The 24548-nt window shown below is 43.2% G+C and overlaps 1 protein-coding gene and 1 long non-coding RNA gene across 3 annotated transcripts; both read left to right on the forward strand.

The window, feature by feature from the left end:
- Positions 1 to 2808: 2808 nt before the first annotated feature.
- On the forward strand, positions 2809 to 24306 carry LOC110494959 (trafficking protein particle complex subunit 14). Of its 2 annotated transcripts, XM_090206259.1 has the most exons (13): positions 2809 to 2982; positions 17251 to 17680; positions 18722 to 18817; positions 19087 to 19216; positions 19384 to 19470; positions 19669 to 19789; positions 19987 to 20134; positions 20601 to 20683; positions 20872 to 21023; positions 21238 to 21374; positions 21767 to 21845; positions 22591 to 22705; positions 22816 to 24306. In XM_090206259.1, exons 1-13 carry the CDS (start codon positions 2957 to 2959, stop codon positions 22970 to 22972), a joined length of 1761 nt encoding a protein of 586 aa, XP_090062385.1. In that variant the 5' UTR covers positions 2809 to 2956; the 3' UTR covers positions 22973 to 24306. The 2 variants fall into 2 exon arrangements, with proteins under 2 accessions (XP_090062385.1, XP_021425980.1); XM_021570305.3 differs by lacking the exon at positions 2809 to 2982 and having other exon boundaries at positions 16635 to 17680.
- LOC110533850 (uncharacterized) lies at positions 14679 to 15512 on the forward strand. The gene is made up of 4 exons (XR_002475053.3): positions 14679 to 14805; positions 14914 to 15030; positions 15122 to 15195; positions 15332 to 15512. It is a non-coding gene; the product is annotated as an uncharacterized LOC110533850 (long non-coding RNA).
- Positions 24307 to 24548: the final 242 nt, after the last annotated feature.

Consider the following 24548-nt stretch of genomic DNA (forward strand, 5'->3'; position numbering starts at 1 on the left):
TTACCCCATTATTCCCTCATTTACTTTTTCCCTCATACAGAAATCCCACTCTCTATGCCCCTGTATTCCTTGATCTCACTCAGTCCCCTATCAAACATGTACTTCTTATCCTTCTACTCACCAAGAGCCAGCAAAACTTGTTTGCCAGTGTCTCTAAATTAATCCCTACCCATCCTACAAATAGAATATCAAACTAAGTTCAGAGTGTGATGTCAACATCCCTCACATCCTTGTCAGATCAACAGAGATAGGCCAGCTGGTCGATGCTCTCTTTGGTCTGCAGAACATAAAAAACATAGATTGGATTGAACAGTCTGACTCCAGACACTAGCAGGGATGCACACTGGTAAGGGCCAAAAAAGGTAAAAAAATGTTTTTACGCAGAAACACTTACATTGATTAGGCATATGCATCCTACCTTTTAAGTAGGCTATCTATCCCTTTTACGTTTTTCCTGTGCCATTCAAATTTGTGCATAGCCAAGGTAGAGTACCACGTTGTTAGCAAGCTAGCCAGTGAACCAGAATCTGGGTTCCAGTTTTTCCATGGCCTGCATACTCACCAGACATGTCACCCATTGAGCATGTTTGAGAAGCTCTGGATCGATGTGTACAACAGTGTGTTCCAGTTCCTGCCAATATCCAGCAACTTCACACAGACATTGAATAGGAGTGGGACAACATTCCACAGGCCACAATCAACAGCCTGATCAACTATGCTGTGATGTGTCGCGCTGCATTAGGCAAAGGGTGGTCACACCAGATACTGACTGGTTTTCTGATCCACACTCATACAGTTTTTTTAAAGATATGTGACCAACAGATGCATATCTGTATTCCCAGTCATGTGAAATCCATAGATTAGGGCCTAATTTATTTATTTATATTGACTGATTTCCTCATATGAACTAACTTCTTTAGGAAAGAGCCATAATGTTGCAAACAAACATCATTATCTTGTCATCCAGTCACATTTGTTTATTTTCCAAGCTATAGCACACAATATTTTACATACAGTAAGTTTTTAAAGGACCAAAGAGTTTGTTCTGCTTCGTATTTTCTTTTTTGCCATGGAAAAAATATTGCGATACTGGTATCATCACAGCACTAGCATTAATGTGACTCCTGTTCATAGCAAACCAGTGCTCACCTCGGTAACACTTCCCACACGTCAGCTAGATAAATAACAGTTAGATAAATAGTACAGTATGAATGATCTTAATAATTTAATTGACTTTGCATTTGTGCTCAGATGAGATTTGTCAAACTGAATGAATATGCTTCTGGTGTTTGTACTGTAGCACTACCTATCCATCCACCATTTCCCAACATTTCCCAACCAGCACGTTTTTGCCACAACATTGGGAAAGTAATGGGGGGGGGGGGAATGGGACAGATACGTGTTCTTGAGGATTTGAATATTTTGAATATTTATTTTGAATATTTTTTTCACCCCTGGACAGTTTTTCCCATAAATCTGAAATGCTATCGCTTAGTAACATCAACACAATGTTTACAGAATGCTGTTTTATGGTTTCTTTGAGACTTCGGTTGCCCAATTATAAATGTGCACCACAAGAGGTGCTGCTGTGTAGCTGGAATGAAATATTTGTAAACCCTGGGGCAATATACATAGATGCATTTACAGATCTAACGGCACTAGAAAATAAAACATCTTCAACTACAGTTTGGCTTAACATGTCAACCTTTCTATATATACTATAATGTTCTAGCTTAAAAATCCAAGTTGGCCGTACTTGAAATTTGAGGGAAAAAAGTTGAGTTTACATGGAATGCTCCACCAACCCAATAACTTTTGTTCAAATTGAGCTGAAATTTAAATAATTGTTGTGTTAACTTCAGAATTGCAACTCAAATAGCTGAGTTGATCACACAAAAAGTTAAGTTTGCTAGGGCTGCAAATTAATATACTATGTTGAAAATACATTTTTCCCAGTGTGTCTTTCTGCAAATTGTATTTCACTTATGTTATTCCATTTAATTGTCAGGGACTAGTTTACAATTAAAACAGAGACTGAAATATGATGCTTTAAAGCAGGGGTGTCAAGGAGAGCCTAATGTCTGCAGGTTTTTGTTTTTTCCTTTCAATTAAGCCCTAGACAACCAGGTGTGGGGAGTTCCTTACTAATTGGTGACCTTAATTCATCAATCAAGTACAAGGGAGGCCGAAAACCTGCAGACACTCTACCCTTTGTGAACTGAGTTTGACACCTGTGCTGTAAGGAGTAGGAAGCATTACTTTTTGCTCACCAATGTAACAACACAGTGTGGTCAAATACTTAGTAACTTAGTTGTAGTCATGATAAGTACATAGTTATGTTTAGGGGTTATTACATATTTATTACCTTATTTCCGGATAGCTTCTAAACTACCCACAATGCACAATTTCTCAACGTCATATGGAGGATCTACTCTGTACTACCGAGTTTGTATGCTAGCTGGGTAGCTAGCACAAGCTGGCTAATTTTAGCCACTAACCATGCTAGCATGTAATTACATTCCAGATCAAGTGTTGGTGGTCGTGAGCTACAATCGACCAATCACAGGAAGTATGAAGGAGGAGCTTGTGCGGCCATGCAGCATGCTCTTCACATAATTTGTAGCTGTGTTATCTAGTTGGAACCGCTTAGCATGACAGGCTCTGCTGCCTTCTTAATGTGGGCTCAAAACTAAAGAGAAAATCATACCTACTTGCTCTGATTATGTAGGACCTCGTCTGTTCTCAGTTTTGTTTTTTTACAACTTTTCGGTATGTTCTCTGCGAAGTAGGCTATGGGAGTTTTGTAACTTCTTCCACCTTGACTTACAGTAATGCAAGTGCGCTAGCTGACGGGCATCTTGAATCTATCTATTTTGGATTATCCTGACTCTCCATCGGCTGGTGAAGTGCCTGTCTCCCCCTGGCTTTGGTAGCGAACTAAGCTTTAAGTTTTACCATGGGATGTGCCCTAGACATCAATCTGTAAGTCTCTGCTCTCTCGATGCTTTGATCTGTGGTTATGTTTTAGTTGTGTCTACAGTGGTTGGGCTCTAGCTTGCTGAGTAGGCTAATAGCTAGTTAGCTAAATAGAAAACGTTAGCTGACTGGCTAACATAACTGCATATAGCTAGCATTATTTGATAACTGGTTATGCATTCCCAAAACTTGGTTTACTTTAATGTATCTGTAAGCTAGGTGTTGATAGCAACTTGCTGACTCGTGTAGAGCTAATGTAACATTAGGAGGCTGGTAGGGCTAACATTAGCAGGCTAATAGGGCTATCGTTAGCAGGTTAATAGGGTTAGCAACCTTGCAAGTTGATATGGAACATTACATTCATAAAGTGTTTGCTTGTAAGTTGCCTGACATTTTTATTGAAACCAGTAGATGCGAGTGCAAACAACTTTAAGTTATACATTTGAAGTTATTTCTGTTCAAGTTTACATTATTGGGAATAGGCTGGCATGCCGGGGCCTCCATAGTACATGAATCTCCGGAAAAAACATTTTCCAACATGACTTTCTTCGGAATTCTGATCGGATTTATGTAATAACTCGGAAAAAAATACAAGCGAGGTGTAACATTACTTTGAGGCTTTTGATGTGTATACTAATGCAAATCCATACATGACATTTATGCTACCTACCCTTTAAACCAGATATAGCAAAAAAGTATGAGGAGTTGTTCTCACCATTAGGGATATTGTTGAACATGTTCATATGGTTTGTGGTTAGTCAAGACAGATTTAACCAGACTATTAATTGGATCATAATTGAAAGTAGAAAAGAGTCGAAAGGGACTTTACTTGTCTTAAGGAGAAGTGAGCTTTTTTTTACAATCTTTATTATTTTCTCTATGTAACCAGCGATTCACTTCCTCATCCTTGTTGGCTCTGAAAAAACATGAACAAATGCTCCCAAAACACCTAAATACATCCTTTAAAAACTGAAATGCTCAGTATAGCGATGCTGGTCTTTAGATGTAATACACATGAAATTATGTAATTCAGATCATTATATTCCATTTTGTGCAGCTCGAGCTGTTCCCCTATCCAGCTGTTCCATTCTCCATGTAGCCTGCTGCTAGAATGGACAGAGAGGTAACGCTCAAGTAGCAACACAGTGGAATATAACATTGCGGATGAAGTTCAGATTTTAAATTGTGGTTGTAAAAAAACAGACATTGATTATCCCTTTGAGCATTGTGAAGTTATTAATTAGACTTTGGATGGTGTATCAATACACCCAGTCAATACAAAGATACACACATCTGTCTTAACTCAGTTACCGGAGAGGAAGGAAACCACTCAAGAATTCCACTATGAAGCCAATGGTGACTTTAAACAGTTGCAGAGTTAAATGGCTGTGATAGACAACTGAGGATGGATCAACAACATTGTAGTTACTCCACAATATTAACCTAAGTGTGAAAAGAAGGACGTCTGTACAGAATAAAAATATTACAAAACATGCATGTTTGAAACAAGTAACTTTTTGTCCTGAACACAAAGTGTTATGTTTGGTGCAAATCCAATACATCACATTACTGAGTACCACTCTCCATATAGTCAAGCTTAGTGGTAGCTGCATCATGTTATGGGTATGCTTGTAATCATTAAGGACTGGGGAGTTGTTCAGGATAAAAAAAAACTAAGCACAGGCAAAATCCCAGAGGAAAACCTGGTTCAGTCTGCTTTCAACAAAACACAGAGATGAATTCACCTTTCAGCAGGACCATTACCCAAAACACAAGGCCAAATGTAGACTGATGTCGCTTACCAAGAAGAGAGTGAATGTTCCTTAGTGGCCGAGTTTGAAGAGCTTGAAGAATTTAAAAAATACTAAATGTGCAGATATTGTACAATCCTGGTGTGCAAAGCTCTTGGTGACTTACCCAGAAGGACTCACAGCTGTTATCGCTGCCAAATGTGATTCTAACATATATTGACTCAGGGGTGTGAATACTTATGCGAATAAGATACTTACAAACCCTTAACCAACAATGCTGTTCAATAAATTGTGCAACAAAAATATTTACTAAATAAAATTAAGTAAAAAATAAAACAAAGTAACAAAATAAAATAACAATAACGAGGCAAAATACAGCAGGTACCTTAACGTCTGATCCCTTGAACGCAGCTCACTTTCCAGCTCACACTCTCAAACATGTAGATCCCCCTCAACGCAGCTCAACCTCCAGATCCCAATCACGTGAATTCTAATCACCTGTTCAACCACCTGTATGTCATTATCACACACTGTTTAGTTCAGTTCTTTGCACCCCATCACTGGGAGGTATTGTTTGTTTTGTGACACATGGTTTTCAGAGTGACGTGGTTCCTGTGATTTACTCCTCCCATGTATGATTGTTGTTGCCCATTCCCTGCCTGTACTTTAACCTATCGGATTTCCTGTTATCTACCTATACACACTTTTTTTTACATTCAAATTTCAATAGCTCATTGGTCATTTGACCTACTAGACGCAAACAATGTCCAGAATGTCCACTGACTACCCTTCTATATTGCACACCCTTTAGTTTGTCCATTTTCATCTCACATGATTTTACATGAATTTTTTTAAATTTAGAATTTCAATAGCTCCTTGGTCATGTGACCTACTGACCTCAAACAAGGTTCAGAATGTCCACTGACTATACCTTCATATCTCACACTCTGTTGGTCTACTTTCATATCATGCTATTAGACTTCAATCTGTAAGCTTTGCAGTCCTTCATTTCACATGGGTGTTCAAATTTTTTTTTGAAGATAACAAATGTTGCAGCCTCGCAATAACCGTCTTTCACATGGACACTGAAAAAATCCGCAAATGGCTGTATATGATATGGATCAAGGACAGGAAAGGTGTTCGAACAGAGATGCTTAAAGGAAGGCGCACAGGTAGGCCTCATGAAAAACAATGTTTCGTGTGCTCTTTTTAATCATAGTAATAAGCAGTGATTTGTCAGTCAGAGTGAGCTTGATAAGGTGAAAGAATCATTTTCATAGCATCACTTTCATATACTGTACATTAAGACAAATCCTTCTATGTTGAGTATTAGAATGCAGTTTACATAACCTGATAATGACTTGATATTTGAGTGCATTCACAACAAGCCACCTGCAGACAACCTACAAATTGCAATAGTCAAATCAAATCAAATTTTATTTGTCACATACACATGGTTAGCAGATGTTAATGCGAGTGTAGCGAAATGCTTGTGCTTCTAGTTCCGACAATGCAGTAATAACAAGTAATCTAACTAACAATTCCAAAACTACTGTCTTGTACACAGTGTAAGGGGATAAAGAATATGTACATAAGGATATATGAATGAGTGATGGTACAGAGCAGCATAGGCAAGATACAGTAGATGGTATCGAGTACAGTATGTACAAATGAGATGAGTATGTAAACAAAGTGGCATAGTTTAAAGTGGCTAGTGATACATGTATTACATAAGGATACAGTCGATGATATAGAGTACAGTATATACGTATGCATATGAGATGAAAAATGTAGGGTAAGTAACATTATATAAGGTAGCTGTAACGGTTTTCTTGGTGAGAAGGAGAGTCGGACCAAAATGCGGCGTGTCTATTGCAATCCATGTTTAATGAAGTAACACACTAAACACACACACTATCAAACAATAAACTTAACGAAAACCGAAACAGCCTATACTTGTGTAACCTAACACAGAACAATGACATCAGGACACTAAGGACAATCACCCACGACAAACTCAAAGAATATGGCTGCCTAAATATGGTTCCCAATCAGAGACAACGATAAACACCTGCCTCTGATTGAGAACCACTTCAGACAGCCATAGACTTAGCTAGAACACCCCACTAGCTACAATCCCCATAAATACACACCACATACAAAAACCCATGCCACACCCTGGCCTGACCAAATAAATAAAGATAAACACAAAATACTTTGACCAGGGTGTGACAGAACCCCCCCCCCCTAAGGTGCGGACTCCCGAACGCACCTCAAAACAATAGGGAGGGTCCGGGTGGGCGTCTGTCCATGGTGGCGGCTCCGGCGCGGGACGTGGACCCCACTCAATCAATGTCTTAGTCCCCTCTCCTCGCGTCCCTGGATAGTCCACCCTCGCCGCCGACCATGGCCTAGTAGTCCTCACCCAGAACCCCACTGGACTGAGGAGCAGATCGGGACTGAGGGGCAGCTCAGGACTGAGGCAGCTCGGGACTGAGGGGAAGCTCAGGAGTGAGAGGAAGCTCAGGAGTGAGAGGAAGCTCAGGAGTGAGAGGAAGCTCAGGCAGGTTGATGAATCTACCAGATCCAGGCTGGCTGGTGGTTTCGGCAGATCCTGGCTGACTGGCAGATCCTGGCTGACTGGCAGATCCTGGCTGACTGGCAGATCTGGAAGAGTCTGGTCGACTGGCAGATCTGGAAGAGTCTGGTCGACTGGCAGATCTGGAAGAGTCTGGTCGACTGGCAGATCTGGAAGAGTCTGGTCGACTGGCAGATCTGGAAGAGTCTGGTCGACTGGCAGATCTGGAAGAGTCTGGTCGACTGGCAGATCTGGAAGAGTCTGGTCGACTGGCAGATCTGGAAGAGTCTGGTCGACTGGCAGATCTGGAAGTGTCTGGTCGACTGGCAGATCTGGAAGAGTCTGGTCGACTGGCAGATCTGGAAGAGTCTGGTCGACTGGCAGATCTGGAAGAGTCTGGTCGACTGGCAGATCTGGAAGAGTCTGGTCGACTGGCAGATCTGGAAGAGTCTGGTCGACTGGCAGATCTGGAAGAGTCTGGTCGACTGGCAGATCTGGAAGTGTCTGGTCGACTGGCAGATCTGGAAGAGTCTGGTCGACTGGCAGATCTGGAAGAGTCTGGTCGACTGGCAGATCTGGAAGCTCCATGCTGACTGGCTGCTCCATGATGACTGGCAGCTCTGGCTGCTCCATGCTGACTGGCTGCTCCATGCTGACTGGCAGCTCTGGCTGCTCCATGCTGACTGGCTGCTCCATGCTGACTGGCAGCTCTGGCTGCTCCATGCTGACTGGCTGCTCTGGCTGCTCCATGCTGACTGGCTGCTCCATGCTGACTGGCTGCTCCATGCTGACTGGCGGCCCTGGCTGCTCCATGCTGACTGGCGGCCCTGGCTGCTCCACACTGACTGGCGGCCCTGGCTGCTCCATGCAGACTGGCAGCTCTGGCGGCTCCTTGCAGACTGGCAGCTCTGGCGGCTCCTTGCAGACTGGCAGCTCTGGCGGCTCCTTGCAGACTGGCAGCTCTGGCGGCATCCTGCAGACAGGCAGCTCTGGCGGCTCCTTGCAGACTGGCAGCTCCTTGCAGACTGGCAGCTCTATGCAGACTGGCAGCTCCTTGCAGACTGGCAGCTCCTTGCAGACTGGCAGCTCCTTGCAGACTGGCAGCTCCTTGCTAACTGGCAGCTCTATGCTAACTGGCAGCTCTATGCTAACTGGCAGTTCTGAACAGGCGGGAGACTCCAGCAGCGCTGTAGAGAAGGAAGGCTCTAACAGCGCTAAACAGGCGGGAGACTCCGACAGCGCCGGAGAGGAGGAGGGCTCCGACAGCGCTGGACAGGCGAGGCGCACTGTAGGCCTGATGCGTGGTGCTGGCACTGGTGGTACTGGGCCGAGGACACGCACAGGAAGCCTGGTGCGGGGAGCTGCTACCGGAGGGCTGGGGTGTGGAGGTGGCACAGGATGAGTTAGACCGTGAAGGCGTACTGGAGATCTTGAGAGCGGTGCTGGCACAGGACGTGCAAGGCTAGGGAGGTGCACAGGAGGCCTGGTACGTGAGACTGGCACCATCTTCGCCAGCCGACTAACACGCACCTCAGGACGAGTATGGAGCGCTGACCCAGGTGCCATCAAATCCCCGACACGCTCCGTCGGGCAAATTCCATGTTTAAAACACCAACACAGCAACTCCCTCATTTCTCTCTCCTCCAATTTCCCCATTAACTCCTTCACAGTCTCTGTTTCGCTCACCTCCAACACCGGCTCTGGTTCTGGTCTCCTCCTTGGCTCCTCACGATAAACAGGGAGAGTTGGCTCAGGTCTGGCTCCTGACTCTGCCACACTCTCCCTGAGCCCCCCCCCCAAGAAATTTTTGGGGCTGACTATGGGGCCTCCGTCCGCGCCGCCTTGCTTGCTTCGCAAACTCCATTCTCCTATATCCTTCCGCGCACTGCTCCATCGAATCCCAGGCGGGCTCCGGCACTCTCCCTGGGTCGACCGCCCACCTGTCTATCTCCTCCCAAGAAGTATAGTCCATACTGTACTCCACTTTGGGCTGTTCCTGCCTGTTGACACGCTGCTTGGTCCCTTTGTGGTGGGTGATTCTGTAACGGTTTTCTTGGTGAGAAGGAGAGTCGGACCAAAATGCGGCGTGTCTATTGCAATCCATGTTTAATGAAGTAACACACTAAACACACACACTATCAAAACAATAAACTTAACGAAAACCGAAACAGCCTATACTTGTGTAACCTAACACAGAACAATGACATCAGGACACTAAGGACAATCACCCACGACAAACTCAAAGAATATGGCTGCCTAAATATGGTTCCCAATCAGAGACAACGATAAACACCTGCCTCTGATTGAGAACCACTTCAGACAGCCATAGACTTAGCTAGAACACCCCACTAGCTACAATCCCCATAAATACACACCACATACAAAAACCCATGCCACACCCTGGCCTGACCAAATAAATAAAGATAAACACAAAATACTTTGACCAGGGTGTGACAGTAGCATTGTTTAAAGTGGCTAGTGATATATTTACATCATTTCCCATCAATTCCCATTATTAAAGTGGCTGGAGTTGAGTCAGTGTCAGTGTGTTGGCGACAGCCACTCAGTGTTAGTGGTGGCTGTTTAACAGTCTGATGGCCTTGAGATAGAAGCTGTTTTTCAGTCTCTCGGTCCCAGCTTTGATGCACCTGTACTGACCTCGCCTTCTGGATGATAGCGGGGTGAACAGGCAGTGGCTCGGGTGGTTGATGTCCTTGATGATCTTTATGGCCTTCCTGTGACATCGGGTGGTGTAGGTGTCCTGGAGGGCAGGTAGTTTGCCCCCGGTGATGCGTTGTGCAGACCTCACTACCCTCTGGAGAGCCTTACGGTTGAGGGCGGTGCAGTTGCCATACCAGGCGGTGATACAGCCCGCCAGGATGCTCTCGATTGTGCATCTGTAGAAGTTTGTGAGTGCTTTTGGTGACAAGCCAAATTTCTTCAGCCTCCTGAGGTTGAAGAAGCGCTGCTGCGCCTTCTTCACAATGCTGTCTGTGTGAGTGGACCAATTCAGTTTGTCTGTGATGTGTATGCCGAGGAACTTAAAACTTGCTACCCTCTCCACTACTGTTCCATCGATGTGGATAGGGGGGTGTTCCCTCTGCTGTTTCCTGAAGTCCACAATAATCTCCTTAGTTTTGTTGACGTTGAGTGTGAGGTTATTTTCCTGACACCACACTCCGAGGGCCCTCACCTCCTCCCTGTAGGCCGTCTCGTCGTTGTTGGTAATCAAGCCTACCACTGTTGTGTCGTCCGCAAACTTGATGATTGAGTTGGAGGCGTGCGTGGCCACGCAGTCGTGGGTGAACAGGGAGTACAGGAGAGGGTTCAGAACGCACCCTTGTGGGGCCCCAGTGTTGAGGATCAGCGGGGAGGAGATGTTGTTGCCTACCCTCACCACCTGGGGGCGGCCCGTCAGGAAGTCCAGTACCCAGTTGCACAGGGCGGGGTCGAGACCCAGGGTCTCGAGCTTGATGACGAGCTTGGAGGGTACTATGGTGTTGAATGCCGAGCTGTAGTCGATGAACAGCATTCTCACATAGGTATTCCTCTTGTCCAGATGGGTTAGGGCAGTGTGCAGTGTGGTTGAGATTGCATCGTCTGTGGACCTATTTGGGCGGTAAGCAAATTGGAGTGGGTCTAGGGTGTCAGGTAGGGTGGAGGTGATATGGTCCTTGACTAGTCTCTCAAAGCACTTCATGATGACGGATGTGAGTGCTACGGGGCGGTAGTCGTTTAGCTCAGTTACCTTTGCTTTCTTGGGAACAGGAACAATGGTGGCCCTCTTGAAGCATGTGGGAACAGCAGACTGGTATAGGGATTGATTGAATATGTCCGTAAACACACCGGCCAGCTGGTCTGCGCATGCTCTGAGGGCGCGGCTGGGGATGCCGTCTGGGCCTGCAGCCTTGCGAGGGTTAACACGTTTAAATGTCTTACTCACCTGCATTTGAGGGTTGGTTTTTCTGATGAAAATAATTATTTGATGCATGGCCTACTATTTCTAACTGGGGAAATAAATTCCTACGTCTTTTGTGAGTAAAATCCTTTTTCCAAAATTGATTTAGGTAAATCTTTGTGATGGTGTATGAGGGTTGTGATATGGGTAATTTAATAGTAAAATAATTTAAGGGATCAATACATTTCTATATTGCTTCCCCAGTATCTGCATGAACCATCAGGCCAAGTGTTTTTGGTTGACCCTGCTGGACAGAAGGAGAAGGAGGAATCTGAAACACGCTGCAATCAAATTCAGGTCTTAGTTATTCCATTGTACTGGATCTAATACATACTAGCATTTTACATACATTCATAAGTGTAATTATTTTTCATGACATACTGTGAAAAACTCTTGACTCTGTCACTTTCAGACATGCGCAGAGCAGACTGAAAGGGGAAGGGTAATGCTTGACTTGAACCACAGGGGTTCTCTGTAAAGAGAGAGTAATCCAAAAGGCACAGACACACACATTGACTTTCAATTGGCACCGTTTGTATTCTCTCCTGATTGGCTCTGTGGTGCAAAATCTGGCAGTCTGACTAAAGTGTCAGAGGTATGAGGATAGACATCCCCTTTGTATTTATGGGAACAAATATTTCCTAACACTTTGGATCCTATTCTTGGACAGTTAGAAGACGCAATGCATCAATGCAAAAAATAAATAAATGACTAATTACTGTCCATGAGTAACCTCAACCTTGTGGGTCTGTAGGTGTTTTGGCCAATAAAGTGCCAACTCAATTCTATCAGTGACGAGTCTCTCATGCCCATATGAACGGGGACACAGGTCAATAGTTTTTAATCTAAACCAGCCCTTTTTTACTGGACTACACTAACCCCTAATTGGGGCTCTTTTCTGTACACACAGTAGCAGTTTACCAGATAAGAAGTCAAGGAGATCAAAAAGTAGATTGTTGTAAGGGTGTATTACGTCCTGTGCTGGCCACATTGTCATATCCATTCTGGATTCTGAGTGGTAAAGTCATAGCTGAAAAATGCCTCTATGTACTGTATGTGTATACATTTTCCGCCAAGACAGAACTGCCAAAGGGGGTGGAGTTGCAATCTACTGCAGAGCTCTGTCATGCTATCCAGGTCTGTGCTCAAACAGTTTGAGCTTCTACTTTTTTTTTCAATTTAAAGTTTTATTAAGTTTTCTTGTTTTTCAATCAACCAACAAAACAAAACATTCACAGACGTGAATGTGGACCCACAAGGTTGAGCACAGAAGTGCTTTCCTCGCCATCTTAAATAAGCATGCCCCGTTCAAAAATGTTTGAACCAGGAACAGATATAGCCCTTGGTTCACTCCAGACCTGACTGCCCTTGACCAGCACAAAAACATCCTGTGGTGTACTGCATTAGCACCGAAAAGCCCCCGCGATATGCAACTTTTCAGGGAAATTAGGAACTTATCGGCAGACTCAACACCCTTGGATTCTCAAAAGACTGCCTCTCCTGGTTCACCAACTACTTCTCAGATAGAGTTCAGTGTGTCAAATCGGAGGGCCTGTTGTCCGGACCTCTGGCAGTCTCTATGGGGGTGCCACAGGGTTAAATTCTCGGGTCGACTCTTTTCTCTGCATAGATCAATGATGTCGCTCTTGCGGCTGATGGTTCTCTGATCCACTTCTACGCAGACAACACCATTCTGTATACTTCTGGCCCTTCTTTGGACACTGTGTTAACTAACCATACAACTCTCCTTCTGTGGCCTCCAACTGCAAGTAAAACTAAATGCATGCTCTTCAACTGATAGCTGCCCGCACCTGCCCGCACGCCTAGCATCACTACTCTGGAAGGTTCTGACTTTGAATATGTGGACAACCTCAAATACCTAGGTGTCTGGTTAGACTGTAAACTCTCCTTCCAGACTCATATTAAGCATCTCCAATCCAAAATTAAATCTATAATCGGCTTCCTATATCGCAACAAAGCATCCTTCACTAATGCTGCCAAACATACCCTCGTAAAACTGACTATCCTACCGATCCTTGACTTTGGGATTGTCATTTACAAAATAGCCTACAACACTCTACTCAGCAAATTGGATGCAGTCTATCACAGTGCCATCCATTTTGACACCAAAGCCCCATATATTACCCACCACTGAGACCTGTATGCTCTCGTTGGCTGGCCCTCGCTTCATATTCATTGCCAAACCCACTGGCTCCAGGTCATCTATAAGTCTTTGCTAAGTAAAGCCCCGCATTATCTCAGCTCACTGGTCACCATAGCAGCACCCACCCGTAGCACTCGCTCCAGCAGGTATATTTCACTGGTCACCCCCAAAACCAATTCCTCTTTTGGCCGCCTTTCCTTCCAGTTCTCTGCTGCCAATGACTGGAACGAATTGCAAAAATCATTGAAGCTGGAGACTCATATCTCCCTCACTGTCTTTAAGCATCAGCTATCAGAGCAGCTTACAGATCATTCCACCTGTACATAGCCCATCTGTAAATAGTCCATCCAACTACCTCATCCCCATATTGTTATTTATTTTATTTATATGTTTTATTTGTTTTGCTCCTTTGCACCCCAGTATCTCTACTTGCACATTCATCTTCTGCACATCTATCAATCCAGTGTTTATTTGTGAAATTGTAATTATTTCGCCACTACGGCCTGTTTATTGGCTTACCTCCCTAATCTTACTTCATTTGCACACACTGTATATAGACTTTTCTATTGTGTTATTGACTGTACGTTTGTTTATTCCATGTGTAACTCTGTGTTATTGTTTGTGCCACACTGCTTTGCTTTATCTTGGCCAGGTCGCAGTTGTAAATGAGAACTTGTTTTCAACTGGCTTACCTGGTTGAATAAAGGTGAAATAAAAAATGTAAGAAATTTAAAAAATACTGTATGTGGGAAAGTCTTATGTCCTTCCTACATGTAGTGTTGGTACATGGAATATTCCTCAACTGCATATATCATAAATTGCTATTGCAAATAGAAGTATTATGTTCAACAACTGACATTTTCAGATATTATTTTGACAAACACACTTTGGTGCTTACAATTCATTCTCTATTGTCATAGATTTGGTTGGCACTGTCATCTGTGATCTTTGTGATATGACTTTCTTTAAGCACGTACTGATGAACCTGTCACTTAATATGTTTTTCTTAAAGTCTATAAACGCTCTACATTCATTCACTCTGTGATAGGGTTGGATCCTACTTTTATCATTGTCCCGTAAATGGTTCAGTGACTATAATTTAGGCTGTGTGTGTAGAATGGGGCATTAAGGAAATTACCTACTACTAAATTACTACTAGATTATAGTGATAAGGAAAACAGCATACACATTTGGCTTGTGTATTCATTTGCCTATAACTAATCAGAATTCCATTATGTTTACATAAAAAAGAGAATAGTTCAAAATGAGAAGATCCTGCCATGGAAAAGACGACTCCGTGGACATAAAGTGGAAAGGAGGGGAAATAACTCCCACCATGCAGCAGGACACCTTCAGCTGCGGGGTCTTTGTAATGCAGGTTTTATAGTTATATTTTCAATAATGAATGTTATGTGTTATGTTGTTGTTGTTGTTATGCTGTTATGTGAAAATTAGGTCAAAAATTATATTTTATTCTTTGGTGTAGATGGCCAAGAAGTTGCACAGAACTTCCCCAACATCCCCTCCCAAATTGATATGGAACCTCAAAAACACATGGAGCAACTGCGAAAAGAAATGGCTGAGGATATGCTAAAAATGTCTGGTATGAAATGACATTAAATTCAAAGCAAATGTCAATTCTTTATTTTTATGTAGTTGTGTCGGATATGTTTAGATCATGCCTATGATTTCAGAATTCAACAAAGCCAACAACTGCTTCAGGTGTGCCACTGATAAAGAACCTGGATGTGGCCCAAAGACTGACTGGGTTAGTAACTTAATTTAACATGTTTATAATCTTTTGACAATTTATGATATAACACAATCGATGGCTAATTCGTCATTCGTCATACTACATTGATATTTGATATGACTTATAACGTGTTACGCTTTGTTTGTTTTAGATTGAATGTTTTGCATGCCAACGGTGGTTCCATGTGCTGTAACTAGGAATGAAGAGGCTCTGAAATGTACATCAACCAGGGATAAAGAGGAAGTTAACACTGTGAAATGTTTCATACTTATTTGAAGTTAAGTGTCTGTTGACATGTTGGAAAATATTAAAGGTGTACAATTTCTGTTTAATTTGTCAATATTACATTTTTATTCATTGATTTACTGGCCACCATTACTGTGGTTACATGTTCAGTATATGTATTGACCAGCAAACCCACTGCAGCCTACCTCACCAGCTCACTCTCCATCCCTGCTTTGGATAATTAATAGCATGACTCTCGTACTTTGCCCTTTTCCTTTATGGTTGTTATTAACGACGAAAGGAGATATTATCTGTCTCTCTCCTATTGTGCACCACTGTTAAATACTGTAGAAAAATAAAAACCTGGGAAAATAAGTCATTATTATGGATAAATATTAAAGAAAAGGGTAAACACAACACTGGACTGAACCCCCTAATTGTCAAAATAATGTTAATGTACAACAATATAGAAGAGACATAACTAGAGGTTGTGCAATATGAGTGTATATCCACTGCACGCTTCTTAAGTGTGTAATTGACATGACCAAAGTGATTTTACAGTACACAAGCAAGAGTGTGCGATATAGAAGGGTACATTCTGCACCATGTTTGAAGTCAGTAGGTCACATGACCAAGGAGCTTTTGGAATTTTACATTTGGAAAAATTCATGTAAAATCTTGTGAGATGAAAATGGACAAACTAAAGGGTGTGCAATATAGAAGGGTAGTCAGTGGACATTCTGAACATTGTTTGAGTCCAGTAGGTCATATGACCAATAAGCTATTGAAATAAAAAATGTAAATAAATGATTTAAAATAGTGCAAGGTGTAAATTGACAAAAAATAAATGTGTGCAATGTGTGTCTATGCCATCGGGTTAGCTAGAACCAGTTTTGAAAGTTTTAGGAGTAGTGGTTAAATAGCTATTGAAATTTGAAAATTTTGATTTGTCACTATGTTGACGGTCCCTAACTGCTGTTGGTGGACGTAAGGAAAACTACAGGCGAATATCCAATCTGAAACTGTCTTTACCTCGGTTACAATCTGCTAGCTTAAACCATATGTTGGTTCCCACCAAATAACACAGCCACGAAGCTACACAAATTAGCTTTTTGGTATTAATTTAAGGTTGAGGTTAGGCATAAGGTGAGCAGTGTGGTTAAGGTTAGGTTTACAATCAATTGTAGAAATGGGCGGGGTTTAGCCAGATATTTGTGGCTGTGTTAACTAGTGATCACCTATGTTTGTGTGGCTAAAATGTGATATACAAACTTATTTCAACGTGGTTAGAAATAGGCTATATTATGTTGTGATGTGATTTCCATGGCAAAGTGATTTGAATCCATTCCAGGGTCAACCACACTTACACACACAGGGCAGGGCACGTCATTGTTGATAAATGATTCTGAAAACCCATTTGTTATTGTTGCAGCATCCTCTATGCTGATTTACTTTTGCCCGTGGCTACTTGCGCTTTTGAACATCGCTTCGGAGGCTGCTAGCCCATCTGCAGTAGCAGCTACATGTATGTAGAGGAGCGATGATGATGCAGGACCTATGAAATGACTAGGCTACTGTCTTTAAATCAAGAATGGTGTTAACCTTTTGATCACCAAATAGATAGGATGCTGGATCTTATTCGGTTTGATATCAGTGCATTGCTTGATGATCTGTTTGTGTAGGCTACATCAGGAGCGTTTGTAAAATATACCATCTCTATAGCCTATATTTGACAGGCAGGTGCTTGTTTGCTGCGATGGTTCGGATGATGGAGTCTCAGTGCGAGTATTTCATGTATTTCCCCGCGGTGCCAATCTCCGACCTTTCGGACCCTGCCCGTTACAGAACCTTACCCCGGCGCAGTCACCTCTACCTCGGCGAGACGGTCCGCTTCCTCCTGGTGCTTCGGTGCAGGGACGCGTCCAGCGGAGAGACACCGACAGGGCCGGAGATTGGGATAGTGGGAGGCGGGGAAGGTGTTGCTGGGTTCGGCTCGGAGACCCCAAGTGTCCGGGCATGGAGGGAGCTGGCCGGTTCTTTGTGCGCCGTGGCCAGCGTCAGCCCCGGAGAGAGCAGGCACCGGTCGCATCATCTCCACCACGATTACCAGAGCAGCGGGGACGAGGGCACGGAGGAGGCCGAGGATGAGTACGGGGCTCCGGCTTTGACAGGCAGGGTGGATGCGAGATGCCGGGGCTTCAGGGACTGCAGGCCGCTTCTCATCCACAACAGCACGGGGAGTGGGGTTCGGGAGTTCCGCAGGGCGCCGTTGCAGGTATGGTGATCATTATGGGTTATGGGGATCGTTATGGGTTATTTGGTATTGTGTGTGTTTGTTGTGTAACTTTGGTGTCCTAGATTCTGGTATGAACATTTTTGATAGGAATCTAATTATGTCTTTCTTTCTATATGCCCTTCTAAGGGAATTCATCTCTGTATCTGCCCCTATCGGTCTGTTCTGCACTAACCCCTTACCTTAGCTATATTTACTCTGACCTGCTCTCACAAGTCACCTCAGAATGCAAACTGACAAGGTTTTTTGTTTTTAACGGATGGCCTCTCATCTCTATTCTGTAATCTGCATCATAACATCAACACCCAGCAGCACCCGCACTGTATATTGGCTGACATACTGGGAACTTTCTTATAAGCCTCATATTAGTGTCAGTATAGAAATTATTTCTGATTCCTACTTCTATGATAGAAACTGACATGACATCATAAGGGGTTGGTTGGTTGGTTGTTTGGTTGGTCAGTCCAGAGTCTTTCCTACTGGCCTGTGGAGATGTGTGATTTATATGGGCTAGGTAAAGTCCCTTCGTTTGAATGAGTATCATAGAGTTGTAGCTAGCTAGTAAAGTATCAGCAGCAACATCACAGATCACACTAACTAAATCCACTACTGTACTGTTGTCTCATAGGCATAGAGATCAGAAAACATCTACAGTATTTGTGTCTGCCGCTGTCTTTTGTTGACCCCGTGACAATAGTGTGTGTGTGTGTGTGTGTGTGTGTGTGAGGAGAACAATAGGGACTCCCTGTGTTGTCTCTTAATGACTGACTGAAGATGGAGAGGCATTTTGTGTAACAATGACCTCTCTCTGTGACTGCAGTAAATAGAGCATGGGTAATGTTCACCCTCTGTCTCTTTCTCTGCCTCTTGTCTTCTTCCATCTCTCCTTTTTTTCTTTCTTCTGCTCCTTTTTTGTCTTCCCTTTCCCCTCTTACTTCCTCCCTACCTCTCACTCTGCTGTCTGTCTGTCTGTCCCTCTCCCTCCCCCTTTCTCCCCCTCACTCCCCCTTCTTTCTCCTCTAGTCTCCATTGGACGAGCCTGTTGTGTTGACTGATGAAGTCATCTTCCCCCTGACCGTGTCATTAGACAAACTTCCCGTCGACACCCTCAAAGTCAAGGTGAGAGGTCAGACTAATTCAGGGTGTGTCCCAAATGGCACCCTTTTCCCTATGTAGTGCACTACTTTTTATTGCACTATATAGGGAATATTCCTTTTGGGATGCAGCCTCAGTGTTCCATTAAAGCTTTACATTTTGCGTAAAGAAATTGCATTCATACAGTAGTACCCTTGGAAGGCTTGGTTTTAGATCAAGTGTGAAAAGTGAACAATGTCAGCTTTTAAGGGGCTCATTATCTGCATATTGTTTGTGTGTGTGTGTGTGTCCAGGTGATGGTGACAGTGTGGAAGAGAGAGGCAGAGAAAGCGGAGGTTCAGGAACATGGCTACCTTAGCATCCTACAGCAGCGAATCCCCACACACACCTTCAGACAAGACCTTAACACCTTCAAAGCACAGGGTACAGAAAAACACACACACACACTTGTCAACACTGCATCACTGACAAAGCCATCCTACCATCTCTTTGACCATATCAGATATGGATATGAATCCGTTATCTACGTTTATTGACTTAATAAAGCATATCAGATTTAACTAAGCAACCCCTCTCTCCTCTCTCCTCAGTGAGCACCACTCTGACAGTGCTACCACCCCCTACTGTTCGCTGTAAGCAGATGACTGTCTCTGGGAAGCATCTCACTGTGCTCAAAGGTATGAGGGCCAGATGGCCAGTACTGACAACTCATTTGAGAGTCAATACTAGTTCCACTGACACAATAATTGGATTAGATAGATGGATCAGATTGATGTTACTTAAACTACTGCCTCCTGCCCTTATTTCTCTTCTCTCAGTCTCCTATTCCCATTTCAACCCTTTCTTTCCGCCTCTCTTCTCTCCCCACTTTCCAGTATTAAATGAGTGTTCTCAGGAGGAGGTGACTGTGAGGGACATCAGGATTCTGCCAAACTTCAATGCCTCCTACCTGCCCATGATGCCAGATGGATCTGTGATGCTTGTCGACAACGTGTGGTACGACTGTGTGTGTGAGAGGGAAAGGGGGGCGGGGGTCTGTGTATACGTGTAACTGTGTTATTTGTGCATTGTGTTGACTGGACAATGTTAGTACCCTACATTGTAAGTTGGTGTCCACACATAGTGTATTTACTGGTACATTAAATTATTGTCTTCCTCACATCCGTGTTGTTATATTTTGTCTATCCTTCCAGCCACCAGTCAGGAGAGGTTGCCATGGAGTCGTTCTGCAGGATGGAGAGTGTAGCCTGTCGACTACCCAGCATGCTCAGCGCCCTGGAGGAATACGACTTCCTGTTCCAGCTGCAGCTCAGCGACATGCCCCAGGATGACTCCAAAGAGGTGTGTGAGTGAGTGAGAAGCCCGTCTTCCGCAATTAAGGTGCCACCACCCGGCTGTGGTGTGTATATGAATATGTTTTTTTTCCTGAGTTAAGTTAAAAACACTATGCAGAAAGACATTTCTGGTTGCTGAAATTCAAATAGTTTGCCTAATTTGAGTTTATGTGACAAAGCAAGTATAGTGTAGAGAATCATTGTACCATCTAAACCGCTGTGAAATATCTTTTCCATAACCAAATATATTGTATTTTCAGCTGTCTGAATCTGGTGTACAAAATCTAAAGTAAAATACGCAAAAAAATGAAACTTAAGAAATAGCGCACATAGAACAGATTGACCACTTCTTATAATTGCTTTCAATGAGAATTACAGAACTATAACTCACATTTCTATCTGAATTTGGTTGGTTCCCCAAAAAGTAACTTTTGTCACTTCAGAGTGTGATGTGTCACTATGTGTTTATTCAGGGTCTTGAAGTTCCTCTAGTAGCAGTGCTTCAGTGGTCAACTCCCAAGATGCCCTTCACCAACTGCATCTACACACACTACAGGTGCCACTGAATTGCATGTTTGTTGCATGTGCACAATGTCACTTCACTACTCATCTCTGTCTGGCCTACAACTGTTTATGATGTTGCTACCATCCACCCAGAAACTTCAGTTTTCTTAGATTAGTTTATTAACTCTCCTCTCCTACCCTTCCCTTTTCTCTCCTCCATCCATCCCACTTTCCCTCCAGACTGCCCAGTATCCGGTTGGACCGTCCCAGGTTTGTGATGACTGCCAGTAGCCCCAGCACTGTGCAGACCAAGGACCACTTTAGGGTCAGATACACTCTGCTGAACAACCTGCAAGACTTCCTGGCTGTACGTCTGGTCTGGACACCCGAGGGTGAGGAGTGTGTGTGTGGAGGCTCTGGACAGCCGAGAAAGGAAGATTCCTTGACAAATGTACAATCATTGTGACCAATTAGTTTATTAAGTTGTTTTTGCCAATGGTGACGGGTGTCTTATTTCTGTGAAGAACAGTTTTCAAGCACCTTTCCATTTTCTCAGTTTCTTCTCTCCTTTCTACCCCCTTTCTCCTCCTTCACCTCCCCTTCCAGGTCGTGGGCAGAGTGAGGATGCAGCGTTGGGGGCTGTAGTGTGTCACTCCCCCCTCAGTAACCTGGGCCACTGTCGGAAAGGCTGCACTCTCTCCTTCACTGTCGCCTTCCAGATACTCAAGGCAGGACTCTACGAGGTACAATACACACGGGATGGGGATACACTGTGTGTGTGTATTCGCCTATTCTGGTGTGTCTGATGATAAAAAACATTGTATACTGAACAAATATGTGAAGTCAACATGTTAAGTGTTGGCCTCATGTGTTATGAGCTGAAATTAAAGATCCCCAAAATTTGACCTATGCACAAAAAGCTTATTTTCAAAATTCTAACTAACAGGTATGTAAACAAATTTGTGCACAAAATAAGCTTTTTGTGCATATGGAACATTTCTCTGATCTTTTATTTCAGCTCATGAAACATGGGATCAACACTTTACATGTTGTGTTTTTAGAAATTTTGTTCAGTGTAGTAATAATCATTATTATTATGTTATCCTTTCTCCTCTCTCTCTTTCTCTCTCTATAGCTGAGTCAACATATGAAGCTGAAGCTGCAGTTCACAGCATCTGTCTCCAACCCACCCCCCGACGCCCGCCCTCTCTCCCGTAAGAACCTAGAGAATCTACAGAGTCTATAGAATGGCATGAAGGACAATAGGCTATGATACATTAATGCGTCATTTTTGGAGACCCCTTTGAATATGCATATTGATAATGTTCATCAGAAATTGTGAAAACTAGATTTTTCTGTTCTATTTTTGCTTGTTATGTTGCCATGCATGTTGCTAGACTACTATTGCTATTGTACCTGCATGATTCTAAATGTACAGTGCCTTCGGAAAATATTCCGACCCCTTGACTTTTTCCAAATTTTGTTACAGCCTTATTCTAAAATGATTAAATAAAAAAAATCTCAGCAATCTACACACAATACCCTATAATGACAAAGTGAGATTTTTTTGGGAAATGTTTGCAAATACTTATGTAAATGTGATGTTTCTATTTAAAAAAAAAAAAAAAAATATTGAGAAAAAAATGACGAAAAACCTGTTTTTGCTTTGTCATAATGGGGTATTGTGTGTAGATTGATGAGGGGGGAAAAAACAATTTAATCAATTTTTAGAATAAGGCTGTAACCTAATAACATTTGGAAAAAAGGGGTCTGAATTCTTTCCAAAGGCACTGTTGTTTTTATTGTATGTTTAATTTTTTTCCTCAGTAGAGCTCCGAGATAACTTTAATGAAAGCGTTTTTCAAATTAAGCACATTTTTTACTATTATTAGTAAATGACAAATCCTTTTTTAACATGAACTGAAGGAAAACAAAGAGCAACTGTATCTGTGTTTCTAGGTAAGAACAGTCCATCCAGCCCTGCTGTAAGAGACCTACTGGATAGACACCAGGCCAGTCTGGGACGATCACAGAGTTTCTCTCATCAACAACCGTCACGCTCTCACATCATGAGGTTAGCAGGGAGGATACACACACACACACACAGTCATTATGTGTCCTCTGTACACTGATTTATTGTATCGCATGCATCTTTAAGCTCATACTGGTGTGTCTGTGTTTCAGGACTGGCAGTGCGATGGAAAGGCGAGCCATCACCCCCCCGGTGGGCTCTCCTGTAGGTCGGCCCCTCTACCTGCCCCCCCAGGAGAAAGCTGTGCTGTCATTGGACAAGATCGCTAAGAGGGAGTGCAAAGTCCTGGTGCTGGACCACATCAGCTAGGAGAGGGAGGGAGGGAGATGAGAGGTGAAGAGGGAAGGGAAGATACAAGATGTGGGGTGAGGGAGGATGGGGGGGAGAGAGGATAGGGTAGAGAGAGAATAAGAGCTAGATAAGATGGAGGGAGAAGAATGTTGACAATGATAGATGAGCAAAAGATGCAGATAGAGAGAAATGAGTGTGAAGATGAGGGCCTAAGATCTAAACTGAGGATGAGGCAGAAGACACAGTATTATCTAAATGTAACTGATTTGATCTCTAACACTCATGCTGCTACTGATGTGTGAACTATAGAAGTAGTTTATTCTATTTCTATGGTCAGAACAACAAACCTGTTGGAGTGTGACGAGAACCCATGTGAAACCATGTCGCCTTCTGTGAGGTCACAGTGGTTGGTTTGATGACATTAGAACAGACTCCTCTTTTGGTCGAATGAAAAACAATATGAGAATATTTGTCATTTAGCCTTTCTTTATGGTCAGTTCTATCTGGGACCTTTGGGATGTCCCTACCCTAACCATAACCCCCACCCTTACTGTAAACATAACCCTTACCTAACTCTAATCTTAACTCTCGCCTTAACTGTTAAATTTAAACTTCAATGGGGTGACGTCAGAATTGTGATGTCCTAAGGATCCCGTTTAGACTTTTCCCTTGATTAATATCTTATTTAGATAGAACTATCCCTTTTAAGGAGAAATACTACTGTACAGTTCTCAAATACTGTATGTTATACTTTGCTAAATGCTGCCAGTTATGCAAGATATACAGAACATTATTGCACTGTACAAACTTCACTGTCCATGATGCCTTTTACAGTGTTCAGCTCTATTTATTATTCTGATCTCTTACTCTCTCCCCCCCTTTCTTGGCTCAGTGTCAGTATAGTAATATCAGCAATGCCATACTTTTAAGCTGCTGCTTGTGAAAGCATGTTTTGATTGTTTTTAAAGACTTTTGTTAATATTGACAGTTTAAAATGCTCAGGCACTTTAATTGAAGTCGCTTTACAGTGAATCAATGCTGCTCCCTGTTGTTGAAACTCTGTGGGATGCATCTCAATAGTCTTAGGGGGTGTGCACTCATCTCTTTTCCTCCATCTAAGTACACTGACATTAAGAAACTGGAAAGGTGGAAGCTAAGTCCTAGTCTGCCTCTCGCGCAGCAAAGATGGAGGAGAAAAGGACAGGATAATAGGAGAGGAGGCCACTATAGACTATTGAGATGCAGCTGGTATTCTTTTCTGCTATTGTTGATTCCTGGTTTACATGAGGAGAGAACTACCTGATCTCTGTATCGCTGCATCTCATCAAGAACATTAAATCCCATCAGCAGCACTACACTGTGTCATTTTAAACTGAGGTGAGTATGTAGTGCCTTCAAACTCAACTCTGGACCTCGAAGCCAGTTCCACTGCCTTTTTTCATCGTTCCCCTCTAATCAGAGACTGATTTTGACCTGGAACACCAGGTGTGTGCAATTAATTATCAGGTAGAACCAAAACAACAGGCTCCGGACCCATAAGGTAAGAGTTGAATACCCCTGGTGTAGTGTATAGGCCAGGGGTGTCAAACTCACA

The sequence above is a fragment of the Oncorhynchus mykiss genome, chromosome 2 (genome assembly GCF_057628025.1).
Source record: "Oncorhynchus mykiss isolate SJ-2025 chromosome 2, ASM5762802v1, whole genome shotgun sequence".
Taxonomy (NCBI): domain Eukaryota; kingdom Metazoa; phylum Chordata; class Actinopteri; order Salmoniformes; family Salmonidae; genus Oncorhynchus; species Oncorhynchus mykiss.